General features: G+C 43.3%; 1 protein-coding gene across 1 annotated transcript in view; it reads left to right on the top strand.

Annotated features, from left to right (window-relative positions):
* LOC124619470 (ATP-binding cassette subfamily G member 4-like) overlaps positions 1-13,612 on the top strand; it is a 390,958-nt gene that overhangs the window by 294,661 nt on the left and 82,685 nt on the right. Inside the window, exon 4 of the mRNA XM_047145871.1 lies at positions 439-628. Coding sequence (XP_047001827.1) covers positions 439-628 — 190 coding nt within the window. The remainder of the gene's footprint in view (positions 1-438; positions 629-13,612) is intronic.

The raw sequence follows: 13,612 nt of genomic DNA, 5'->3' as shown, positions 1-13,612 counted from the left end.
ATGGCTATGTTGAAAAATGGTTTTACATATGTGTCACTTTGAAGTGTAGTGCAGCATTCAGTAAAAGTTAAATGGCCTACCGTAAATATATATAGCTTACTTTGTGCAGTCTCCTCGTATATCTTTAGCTGTAAGAAGTTTCACTATTTTCGTGAACTCATTTTAGATCAGTATTGCTGAAATCAGAAACAAATGGCACTGCTTTATGTGTATTCTAGCGTTTATTCAGCTGCACAGAGTCGGCTGCCGCCTAATTTCTTTTTATTTCTTTTGCGGTCGCAGGTCTGTAAGGATTAGAAATTTTTTATTTGTGTTATATGTGAATTAAATATAATATTTCCTTTCTTCTTTTTAAACAGTTTTATTTGTTGGTTAATGATGCAAGCCTTCTGCGCTCTAAAGCTGACTTGCATTATAGGATCCCTGACTTTATTGCAGGTTACGAGGTGTGTCAGGCTCTGTGCTGGTAAACGGCAAGCCACGGAATCTACAGAGGTTTCGTCGCGTCTCCTGTTACGTCATGCAGGAGGACATCCTGCAGCCGAATCTCAAGCTAATCGAGGCAATGATGGTTGCAGCCAGGCTCAAGCTGGACCCAGACCTGAGCGAGCACCAGAGGAGGGCTGTCGTAAGTTCCCATTCGCCACTTTCTTCCCTTCTCTCACTCTCGTAGCCTGAGTCACTCGTTATCCCTAAACCCCTCATTTATGTCTCTCTTTACTGTACTCCTTATTTTCGAATGAGTTGCATTGTAGGCTTATTAGATGTGCTAGTAAATTATCTGCAGCATTGCTACCTGAAGAATCCTAGTATGTGTGTGCAACAATTAAAATGTAAATACAAATTTGCATCATCGTCTGAGTAGTACACTTGTGTGCAAAACATAAGGACTAAAGTAAATTTCGAGTGATGAGTCACTGCCAAGTAGCATAGCTCTATGAAACTAGATCCACACATACAGGGTGAAAAGTATTTAAACCGACAAAATCTGGGAGGTTGTAGGGGACATCAAAACAAATATTTTTCCCTAATGTCTTTTTTTCCTATGAGGAGTATTTAAACAAGTAGAGGAAGATTTCTTTGGCGGCAAATTTATTAAACCAGCAAACTAGGTAGCAGATACGGCCCAATTAAACAGTCTCCACAAACACCGACCCACACATTAACGAAGAACCGCACTTGATAAGCGCTAGTAACTGTGGCATGTGGGTTATCCTCACTCCAAACATGCGAATTGTGCATGTTGAAGACTCCATCACGCCCGAACGTTACTTCATCGGTAAACAACACAGAGGATGGATATCTAGGATGCATTTCACACTGTTCCAGGTACCACTGCGAAAACTGTGCTCTGGGTGGATAATCAACTGGTTCCAGGTTGTGGACACGCTGTAAGTGAAATGGACGTAACAATTGCTCTCGAAAGACTGTTCTTACATTCGTCTGATTCGTCCCCACGTGACGTGCAGTTGCACTAGTGCTGATTGAAGGATCCCGCTCCACATGCTCCAAGACAGCTTCCTCAACTTGCAGCGTTCTTACCAAGCGACGGCATCCCTGTCCAGGTAACCTTCTAAATGACCTGGTCTCACGCAGACGTTGGTACACAGCATCAAATGTCGTATGATGCGGGATACGGCGATTAGGATATTGTTGATAAACCCGCTGTGCAGCTCGTCCGTTGTGGTGCGCTATGTAGTACGCACCAACCATATCAGTGTACTCACTCCAGGTGTATCGCTCCATTAGTAAACAGAGACAATGCACTACTGCACTGATGGACAGCAGTTGCCTACAACTGAAGAGCGTAATACTCCCTCTAACTACTGAAGATCGTAATACGGCCTCTATCAACTGAAGAGCGTAATATGGCCTCCAAAGGTTTCAATAATCCTCGTAGGAAAAAAAGACATTAGGGAAAAATATTTGTTCTGATGTCCCCTACAACCCCCCAGAGTTTGTCGGTTTAAATACTTTTCACCCTGTAGAAACAATAGCTACGGTATAGTGTAGAAGGTAACTACGCATTGAGACGAACAGAAACGAGACTTTTATTCGACGATAATAGTTAGACTGAGGTCACCGCGTATTATGATGGTCCACTGGAAATTACAAAGGGCGGTTCATGGTATATGGTTGTAACGCGTCCTGTTATATTATTATTTTCTGCTATTGTTATTGTTAGAAAAATCTTTATTCAGTCGGTCGTCGAAATTTTGAAATAAAAGTTATTGTGGATGTCGCGTTATAAATACTTCGCGTGAAGCGCTGTTGCGACACAGGCAAAGATCAATGGTGTAAACTAAGCCACTGAATGTTACCAATAATGTTATTAGAGAATACGGCCGACTGACTACATCAAATAAGAGGTTACGTACATTTGCGAATGAGTGGCCAGAAAAAAAAAGCGTTAATACTGTGTAGGAAATGAGTCTTAAATATAGTTACGCTTGTACACGCTCAAATGTATGAGAACATACGAACGGGATAGAGGCACGTACATTTTGAGTGCAACCATCCCCTGTAGCCTGGATAAAAAGAATTACAGTTAAATGCATGTATTAATCTTAGAACGTAAATGCGTGGACTTCGGAATTAAATGAAAAGAAGACTGCAGGTTCTGAATGTCGCGGCAAATATATTGAAATTGACGGTAGCGGCCACGAAAGGAAAAAGACGAACACATTCACGTACCTCTATTGTTGACCAGCGTCGCCGTGAAGATCGTCGCCTCCATCTAAATTTTCTGCGTAAAATTAAAATAATAGTAATAATTTTCCATAATTTCAGGAGTTGGGACCAATGGTATCACAAAAGACGAAATCGCTCTGCTTCAAAATCACTTTCATTATTTAACGCAATTTTATCAGTAAGAAATGGCATAACACGTCTTAACACTAGGACAGGATAACAGCGAAAGGTAACTTATTCTAAAACTAACAAACGAAGAGCGTAAAGCTTCTTTTGTTCAGCAAATGCTTTACGCATCAATCTCTGGTAGTTGAACTAGTGTCTATATATTCATTAAAAAATTATATAACTCCTTTACATGGTGTATGATCACCATGGTCAGCAGTGCATGTTCTGCAATGCGCTCCCATGCTGGCCACAAGGTTGGTAAGGAATACTTGGGTAGCATGTTCCATGCCTCTACCATCGAGGTTGGCATCTGCTGGTCATTGGTTTATGAAGACGTGCAGCAATACGTCTCCCTAACGCATCCCACGTGTGCTCGATGGTATTTAACCCGGGTGGAATTGGCAGGCCAGCCCTTTCGCCAAATATCCCCCGTTCCAAGTGCCCTCAACGTGTCACGCATCGTCATCCATAAAAATGAAGTCAGTGCCGAGTACACCCCTGAAAAGACGCACGTTTGGAAGGCGTACAGTGTCACAATAACGCTGACTTGTGAGTGTCTCGTCTTCAAAGATTTGTGATGTTGGCCGAGAGCATAAGCACCGGACCGGTGATCAGTAGGATCACATACTCTTCTTGGATGAGAGCAGATTCAGTTTGCGTAGTGATTCTGGGCGTAATCTCACATGGTGAGAAGTAGTAACACGTAATCCACACGAGAACATTGTGGAACATGATCGATTTTGTGGTCCAGATGTTATGTGTCTGGGGAGGCATAATGTTGCATGGACGTACTGACTTCCAAAGCCTTGAACACGATGCAATCATCAGTCAAAGCTATTGTGACACTGTGCTCCTTCTCTGAGTGCGTCTTTTCAGGGGTACATTCAGCACTAACTTCACTTTCGTGGATGACGGACGGAGCAAGGAGGACATCAAAAAAGAAGACTAGCAATGGCAAAAAGGGCATTCCTGGCCAAGAGAAGTCTACTAATATCATATATCGGCCTTAATTTGAGGAAGAAATTTCTGAGAACGTACGTACGTCTGGAGTACCGCATTGTATGGTAGTGAAACATGGACTGTGGGAAAACCGGAACAGAAGAGAATCGAAGCATTGGAGATGTGGTGCTGCAGACAAATGAGTATTATGTGGATTGATAAGGTAAGGGATGAGAAGGTTCTGCGCAGAATCGGAGAGGAAAGGAATATATGGAGAACACTGATAATCAGAAGGGGCAGGAGGATAGGACATCTGTTAAGACATGAGGGAATGACTTACATGGTGGTACAGGGAGCTGAAGAGGGCAAAAACTGTACAGGAAGACAGAGATTGGAATACATCCAGCAAATAATTGAGAACGTAGGTTGCGAGTATTACTCTGAGAGGTTGGCACAGGAGAGGAATTCGTGGCGGGTCGCATCAAACCAGTCAGAAGACTGATGAATCACCCCCCCCCCCCCCAAAAAAAAACCTACCATTGCAGCAACAGTAAGCACTCCATCTTCAAGCCACAAGTGACCCATCGGGACCATCCGACCGCTGTGTCATTCTCAAATTAGGTTGCGGATAGGAGGGGAGTGTGGTCAGCACACTGCTCTCCCGGTCGTTATGATGGTTTTCTGTGACCAGAGCCGCTACTATTCGGTCGAGTAGCTCCTCAGTTGGCATCACGAGGCTGAGTGCACCCCGAAAAATGGCAACAGCACATGACGGCCCGGATGGTCACCAACCAAGTGCTGGCCACATCCGACAGCGCTTAACTTCGGCGATTTGACGGGAACCGATGTATCCACTGCGGCAAGGCTACTATTCGGTCGAGTAGCTCCTCAATTGGCATCACGAGGCTGAGTGCACCCCGAAAAATGGCAACAGCAGATGGCGGCCCGGATGGTCACCCATCCAAGTGCCGGCCACGTCCGACGGCGCTTAACTTCGGCGATTTGACGGGAACCGATGTATCCACTGCGGCAAGGCCGTTGCCCGCAGCAATAGTAACCCATCTAACAAATGCGCCAGATACTTGTCGCCTTATATAGGCGCTGCCCACCGCTGCGCCGTATCCTGCCTGTTCACATATATCTGTATTTGAATACGCATGCCTATACTAGCTTTTTTGGCATTTCAGTGTGCCGTCGTCGATACAGACGTTAGATAGGGTAGGTGATAACTTGCATCGTTGTCTCACTCCTTTGCTTGTTGGGACTAAGTATGTCACTTCTCCATCTAGAACCTGCACAAATAATGCATTTTCGTTCATGATCTAAGTTACAGATGGCAGATGTAAGATGTACCCTCTACACTTCATTGTGTTCCCTGGGTTTCCTCTTCAAACACTTTCAAAGGCTTCCGAGAATCTATAATCAAATGGTTCAAATGGCTCTGAGCACTATGGGACTTAACTTCTGAGTCATCAGTCCCCTAGATCTTAGAACTACTTAATCCGAACTAACCTAAGGACATCACACACATCCATGCCCGAGGCAGGATTCGAACCCGCGACCATAGCGGTCGCGCGGTTCCAGACTGTAACGCTTAGAACCGCTCGGCCACCCCGGCCGGCAATATATAATCGTTAAATTTTTTGTTTCACTGCCGTTTTCCAGTGAGCTGTAAAGTAAAACTAGCATCAGCAGTTGGAACGTTCTTTCCTAAAACCTATTTGATAACCAGATGAATAGCTTCTGCTTTTAGTTTGGTATTTGTCATCCCGTTTTTAACTTTTCTCAAGTAGTCCTATTTTTGTGGGTTCAGTGGAAACAATTTTGGCATCTGTGTTGTAGCCTACGCTAATATTAGGCCTACTTTCGCTTTCTTCCAGTTTTGTGGGATTTTCTTTTGCGTTTAATTTATAAAAATAATATTTATATGCTTGCTACGGAAAATATCCGCATCAATAAATTCGTTGTTTATTATTTGTTTGACATCTATACCTATGTGTGCAGGTTTGACCGAAAAGTTAAATGAAAGTCATAAGTCACTTCGTCAACAATATTTAAAAGGATGTAATAGGAGAAGTCATACCATAGATTCCGAGTACAGAGAATTTGGAAACATACTGTAGCGGATTGCAAAAAGGACACTTTGTTATCTCAGGACAACGAAGTTCACTGGAACAGTGAGAACCGTCAGAGATTCACCTGTTACCGTCGTTAGCATCTCTGGAATGTGGTCGACTGCTCGCAGACGATAAGACGATAGACGTCATACCCTCATCCGAGAACGTAAGCGTCAGAGGCCTGGTCTTTCGTCATATTACAAAAGGCGAAATATGTTCCACTAGTTTCTTTGACTTTCGGTTAACTGTTTCTGTGATAAAACAGAAAGCTACTAGAAGTCTAATCGAATTTAGTTCTTACAAAAGATAGCTCATCGAGTACTTCACACATTATTTACATGATAGGAAGCTCCAGACAATACAAAACTGGATACAATTATATAAACTAAGACAGTCCTGAGAAACAGGTCACCGCACATGTCTCCAGCTCGTATCGATACTGCCAGATTACATGGACGTCACACTCTTGTGATGCCCACAGCCACCTTTTCCTGTCACGTATATGTACACGCTTACACATTACACTCTGTCGGAAAGTAAAGTTCAAAGATTACATGAAATGCGAAGAGTCTCTTTACATATCAGTATACACGAAAGAAAGAAAGCTGACTAGAGCTTACGGATACCCGTGCATGAAAAATGTGTGTTCGCATACCAGTATGACAGGGAAATTTGTTTCCACGCTCCGACGCAGTAATATGTTTGACATCAGAAAGTGCATGTTAGTTTGTCTCAGTATGCAGTCAATGTATCTTTCTCATGATTTGAAGTATCATTTGACTATGGTTCTTGGAGTAGAGTAGCGATAAACAAATTTCGATTTTTGTCAAAAAGTTGCATCTCCAATGGGGCAAAGCTTTTAACTAGTTCATAGTGACTATGGAACTGAAAGAAAAGAAGGTGATTAAATTTTTTAAAAAAGTTCTTTAAAGCCTCTTCCTTGTCAATCTGTATCGTCACAGGCGTTTTTGTGTTTCACATTTTCAGTTCCGTTTCCTCCTGGTTTACTTTGGCAGCTTATTCGTACGTGAAAATTCCGACTCATCTAAACGTCATGCCGATGACATCGTCATAACACACTGTGCTACTCTTTAAAGAGACGGGGGGAAACATTTTCTACGGCCAGAATTGTCTCGCTTGAAACATGTTTTACCCCTCGGGTAGGTCCCTGCAACGTTTCTGTACTTACCAAGACAAAAATCGCGTTCTGCTTTTAGAACGATCTGCGGTGTTCCTAGTCGATGATGGTTGGTTGGTTGGTTGTTTGGGGAAGGAGACCAAACAGCGTGGTCATCGGTCTCATCGGATTAGGGAAGGATGGGGAAGGAAGTCGGCCGTGCCCTTTCAGAGGAACCATCCCGGCATTTGCCTGGAGTGATTTAGGGAAATCACGGAAAACTTAAATCAGGATGGCCGGACGCGGGATTGAACCGTCGTCCTCCCGAATGCGACTCCAGTGTCTAACCACTGTGCCACCTCGCTCGGTCGATGATGGTGAATGCGGGATTGGTTTCTTGGAAAAAGACAGAGCCATATTCCTTCCCCACACTTTTCCAATCCGAGCTCGTGATCAGGCCCTATTGACCACTTCGTCGATGGAATGTCTAACTCTAATTTTCCTTCCTTCCCTCCTGCATCCATTTCTGTGGATAATTTAAGATTTTCACATATTAGTAATTTCACTGAACAATAAGGATCAGATGACTATGTACTGTATAAAACAATTTTTTTATTGAATCACTTTGGTGTGTGAGTTTATTACATACAAAACCATAATCCACAGACGGGTAGGCTATCTAGCATTCAGTTTCAATGGAAGGATGAGAGCAATGTGTGACTTCGAGTGGTACATGATTGAAGTCGGCGACAGATTCATTTTGTCCACAAGAAGGATCTTGCTGGAGTCCCACGGGACATGGTCAACTGTCAGAGATGTAGTCTGATCGTCCTTATTAATTAATCTCTGTGACCGCCAAACAGTTCAACCTAATCGTCAGTTATACTAGTAATTACTGGTTGATATAATACCGAGGTAAAGGCGCCATAGAGGCAGTTCTGACGTTCCGCTTGATAATGGGAGAAAGACTGAAGAAAAATGAAGACGCGCTCATATCATTTATCGACCTATAAAAAGAGTTCGACAGTGTAAAATGGTGCAAGACGTTTTAAATGCTGAGAAAAATTGTAGTAAGCCATAGGGAAATAAGGGTAATTGTTACAGAGCGGAAGCGTTGTAAAAATATCTCTGGAAAGGTCGTGCACTCGTGGTTTGGGAAGGGGCAGACAGGTGAGTAGTGTTAGGAGGGGGGGGGGGGGGGGGGAAGGGCTCGGTTGCTACTTGGTTTAGCCGGGATTAGCGGCCATTTTCATAGCCATTCGAACATCTGTCTTACTGTAGCGTTGTTACAGTATATTAAGCATAGTTTGAACGACAAACAGGAGCTGGCGTCAGGCAAATTGTGCGAATCGATTAATTCCTTTCGCAAAAGATTTCAATTGTGTTTCATGCTCAGCTATTGGCACCATCTGTATGTGGACCATTCGCAATTTACATACAAAAACGTGTAAAAAACACATGTTTCTGGGTGTTTCTATTCTTTTAACTTGTCCGAATCGGTTCAGACTTTGCACGTAGGTAACCAATTGGATAAAATCAATACGAAATTTTTTATCCACTAATCCTGTGAAACCTGATGCACTTGATCTTTTTGGTTGCACATGCTGGCGTTATATGCTGAATAAGTTGTACTACTTCCGTTTCAAGACTCCGTTGATCTTTGTCACTGCGATTTTTGCGTTGATGGCACTGGTAGCATGTTTTGAATAAACGACGTTGGATTACAATACCACTGTTGGTTTCAGTTATCATTATTAAAGTATTTCATGTTCAGCTGTTGTCTCATTATCTCGTATTACCAGAGACTAAACCGGATCAGTCGTTTCCCGAGTCAAGAAAAATCTAGTCGGTTACAAAAATGTCAGGATTATTGTAGGGTAAACCTTGGGACCCAGAATGAAAATTGCACCTATCATAGCACAAACAAAGGCGAAGAATATGGCCTGAGCAGAGTGAGGGACGTAAAAAAAGGGTACTAGCTTTTCGACTTATCTGGTATATTCAAGGACATCTAAATCGAAACATCTTGACCTAAAGGCGCTTTTTTACAAGTTAATCCTGTATCCCCAGCACACTGAGTACTCTTAGCTGCGAGGTGTTGGCACACCTGCATGTCGCAATTTATATGCTACAGTTCCTGATCCAGTGCCCAAAACCCGTAACATACGCCAGCCATAGAAAATCTTACGGCTGAAGAGCATATGTAATGACTAAAAAACGTTTTTCTAGGGGGATAAAATTTCTGAGGATGAATTTGTTCCTAGAGGACGCTAAAGCAATTTCTTGATTTCTTAGTGGGAGGATGGTATTTTTCCCCTAGGGGACTATTTCTCCCCCAAAAACAAACCCTTTTACATGTATGGTGACCTGTTAAATGTATGCTGAGGGGTGAAATAATAAATGGACACAAATGTATCTGCGTATGGGGAGTGGGATGCGTCTACAGTAGGAGGTATGCGAAAGTGGGGATGCATCTATAATAGTAAGTGTGGATGCATGCATCCTAATGTTTGATACGTTGCACCATATTGCACGACACGACAAATTCCACGTTGGACGACATATGTTATTTTATACGACACGACATCAAGCATTTTATTACATGATATAGGTATTAATACCAACAAGTAAAAAGGCGCGATTATGTCAAGATGTTCCGATTTAAATTTCTTTGAAGCTGCGAGGCAAGTCGGAAAGCTAGTGCACTTCTTTTAATCCCTATCTCTTCCCAGGACATATCCGCCTTTTCGTGCTATGATAGGAGCATTTTTCTTTCTGGTGTAAGTATGTACAAGAACCAACAGGGGACGGTAAGATCGGATCGCCAAGAATAAAGGTGATGCAGTCTTTTGGCCCCTACTGCTCAACCTACACATCGAGGAAACAATTACAGATAAAAGAAAGGTTCAAGACTGGGATTAAAGTTCAGGATGAAAGGATATCAATGATAAGATTCACTGATAACATTGCTATCCTCAGTGATAGTGCAAAACAATTACAGGAGCTGCTGAATGGAATGAACAGCCTACAGAGTACAGAATATGGATGGGGGATAAACCAGAAAACGAGAAAAGTAATGAGAAGTAGGAGAGACGGGAATAGCGAGAAACTTAACATCAAAATTGGTGGTCATGAAGTAGATAAAGTTAATTAAATTCTGTTATCTTGGCAGAAAAATAGCCCGTAACGGACGAAGCAAGGAAGACATAAAAAGTTTACTAGCACTAGCGAAGAGGACTTTCCTGGCCTAGAGAAGTCTACTGGTATCACACATAGGCCTTAATTTGAGGAAGAAATTTCTGAGAGAATCGAAGCGATCGAGATGTGACGCAAGAGAAGAATGTTAAAAATCAGCTGAACTGATAAAATAAGGAACCAGAAGCTAGTTACTTCATGAATGCAGTGTTCTGTTGCCTTGTTGGATGACAATTTTGGACACAGGTGTCCATCCGCAGTTTTTCTCCTGGAATCCTTCAAAATCTCCAATGTTTTAGTTATACAGGAGAAAAGTAAACTGTGGATGTGAATCCGTGTCCGAAACCGTCATCCACCAAGGCAACAGAGCGTCGCATTCATAGCCACTGGTGATCGTGGCAATCAGTCGCGATCACAGAATAACAAACGTCATTGCGAGAGATCTCGCTCACGGCCTGTCAGCATACAAAGTCACGTCTGTTGCCGAAAGGATGGCCTAGGGTTAGGCACTGGTGACTAAAGCTTCGACGTACTGCAGCGTCGTTAGATGAGGTTTGCGGACACCGGTTCTACACCCAATTTGTTCCTCAACATACCCTCTACAGGCCCTCAAAGTTTGTCGGTATCGTTTGGTGACATTCTGTGTATCTTGAAACGCGTAATTCAAAACTTTGGTGGTGTCTTAAATTTTTTCAGTCTTTGTTCGATATCTATAATAGCAATAGAAAACCGAAGATCGGCTATTTGAAGAAACGGTTGCAACGTACGGGAGGTTTTATTGTAAAATTATCGATACATTGAAAAATATCTACTGGTAGTCTAAGTCGACCTTGAGTTGCTACCTGACGTAAGTTGGCTCTGTTTAGACGCGCGGTTATGCCCGCAGTATTGTTTGCATCGAAATTATCATTACACTCTAATTATTAAACAAAAATATGGTGATTGCTAGCTACGAAATCAATAATGCGGTGATTAGCATATGACACCAAATTGAGATTTATTCAGAAAACAGGATGAGCAATATTTCCAGCCTAACATGACAATCCAATACAAAATGGCTTCAAATGGCTCTGAGCACTATGGGACTTAACTGCTGAGGTCATCAGTCCCCTAGAACTTAGAACTACTTAAACCTAACTAATCTAAGGACATCACACACATATCCATGCCCGAGGCAGGATTCGAACCTGCGTGCGGTTCCAGACTGTAGCGCCTAGAACCACTCGGCCCCTCCTCCCGGCCAATCTAATACAGTCGCTAACCTAACTAGCCCATCACTGGCACAAGTATCCTCTTTTCCTAACTCCTTAAGGCAATACTGAACCCGCAGGTGACTCTAGTGAAGTTCTGCCTGAAGGACACAGACTCAGAGAGCGCCCGTCAAAGAGCTAGTGGACTGAGAACTCATTTAGAATTACAGTGCCCTACTTTGGGTGATGATTGCTAATATCACCGTAATTCTCTGTGATGATTACGACGGTCGGCCCAGCGAAAGTCGCAATGCCGTCTTACCCGTGAGCGAGCTTGGCTTTAATCTCAAACGTGGACGTGATTTGCGTCCGTAAACTCCTGTACGTAAGTGTTCAGTTACGGACTCCGTCACGAGTCAATACTCAAGCTACTTGCACATAGGCCAAAAGCAGTTGGTCGACTCAAGTGCGCGGCAGCACTGGTACACTTCAGATTGCACATGAACACCACAAGTTAGTACAAATCTGTTTCTCTTCTGAGAGGTACAGATAATGCTACGTGTGTGGAGTCGTATGCTCTACACTATTCAGACTTGGAGAGTAACCACTGGACTCAATGCCGGTAGTTTCTCCAACCTATTTCTCTCCACGCTCTCCAATCTGGGCAGCCGGACACCGCGACTGCTCCGGTCCAGTCCCGACCCCAGAGTCCTATCAGATTTTTGCAAACTAGGCCGCTCTTCTCCGCATGCATCCGTGCGCATTGGTAGCCAATCACGACACAGAATTCTCCCGCGGTTACTGTTGCCGCCTAACTCTTAATATGTATCTCTACGCGCTCTTCGCCAATCCCGTCACAGCCTTCCGCAAATTTTCCACTGTGGCGCAAAATCATCTTTCTCTCTTTCGCATATAGGTCCTTCTGACTTCTTGTTGTGATGGTCCAGCCTCTCCCAACGTCTTTGGTGGCCTGAAGTGCCAGCCGACGAAGGGTTCCGGCCGTGTTCCAGCCTCTGCGGCCATCTCGTTAGTTTGACATGACACACACAACTACCTTTTCTGCGTCCATTCTTTCCTACCGGTGGGCCAATAATCTCTTTTTTTAAATGGCTATCTCTGTGTATTCGGTGTATTAGTACTGATGTAGCATCATCTAAGGTGCAAAATCTGCTACCTTACACAGTTATTTGGAGCAGTTTTAGAAATCAGATAGAACTCTAGACGAAAAACACGGTATAACCGAAAGCCGTTTGATTTAGCGAAAACCACCGTCGCTATTCCACGCCAACAATAATCTCAGTGAGTAGGCCCAAGTCAAGGTAGGTGAAACAATCCCAAAATATCAGGGAATCACTTTCGGTCTGAACTACACCGTCCACAAACTGTGGATTGGACGCCTCATTGGTCTATCGGGACACTCGACGTCTTGCATCCGTCGAAAAGAAGAGGCAAAATCACGGCCACGCACAGGCTTCCTGTCACCATTTGTCCACTTTGTGTTGTTAAATGCGACAACGGAATGCGTTAACAGACGGTATTAAAATCACGTGTCGCAGTTTTCTTCAACTGACAGATGTGAAGTACTCATAAATCTGTAAGGTTAACTGTCTATTACATCAACAAAACTGCACAAAAAGCTCTGTGAGAAGTCTAATACGTCGCCCCGTAAAAAACTGATTCGTTAACACATCTGTAACACATTATTTCAAATCACTTCCCCACGTTCATCCGACAGTGTAGTATACATCACAGAACAGTGAAAAATACCTAGTTACTGTACTACTCAGTTAATTGAAGAGCTACGTCCTTTTTAAGTCTGCTAGAATTTTGACGGAGATACGTATCATACTGCTTCTAAGATGTGGTTTGTTGCATGTGGTGTTCTCGTTGAAACCATCCTGATATTCAGGTGATTTAAGGAAACCACAGAAACATCTAAATCAGGAGAGCCAGACTCAGATTTGAATTCGTGTCCATTGTCTTAACTATTGTACTCTGGCGCTCCCTACCTACCGATACCGGCCACACAAAGCGCATGGCGAAATTTTACGGCCAAAACTTCGCTGCATTCGCTTTGTAGCTCCAGGTAAGCGAATGGGAAGTTCCTTGAAATAACTGTTGGTCATAACAGTTTCCAGTTGGCTGCGAGACATTTACCCTGACCGCGTAATGGTAGTCGTTAGCAGGCCATTAAC

Source organism: Schistocerca americana, chromosome 6, assembly GCF_021461395.2.
Source record: "Schistocerca americana isolate TAMUIC-IGC-003095 chromosome 6, iqSchAmer2.1, whole genome shotgun sequence".
NCBI classification, from domain to species: Eukaryota; Metazoa; Arthropoda; class Insecta; order Orthoptera; family Acrididae; genus Schistocerca; species Schistocerca americana.
Note: the sequence above shows the minus strand (reverse complement) of the source record. Positions and strands in the feature narration are given on the sequence as shown.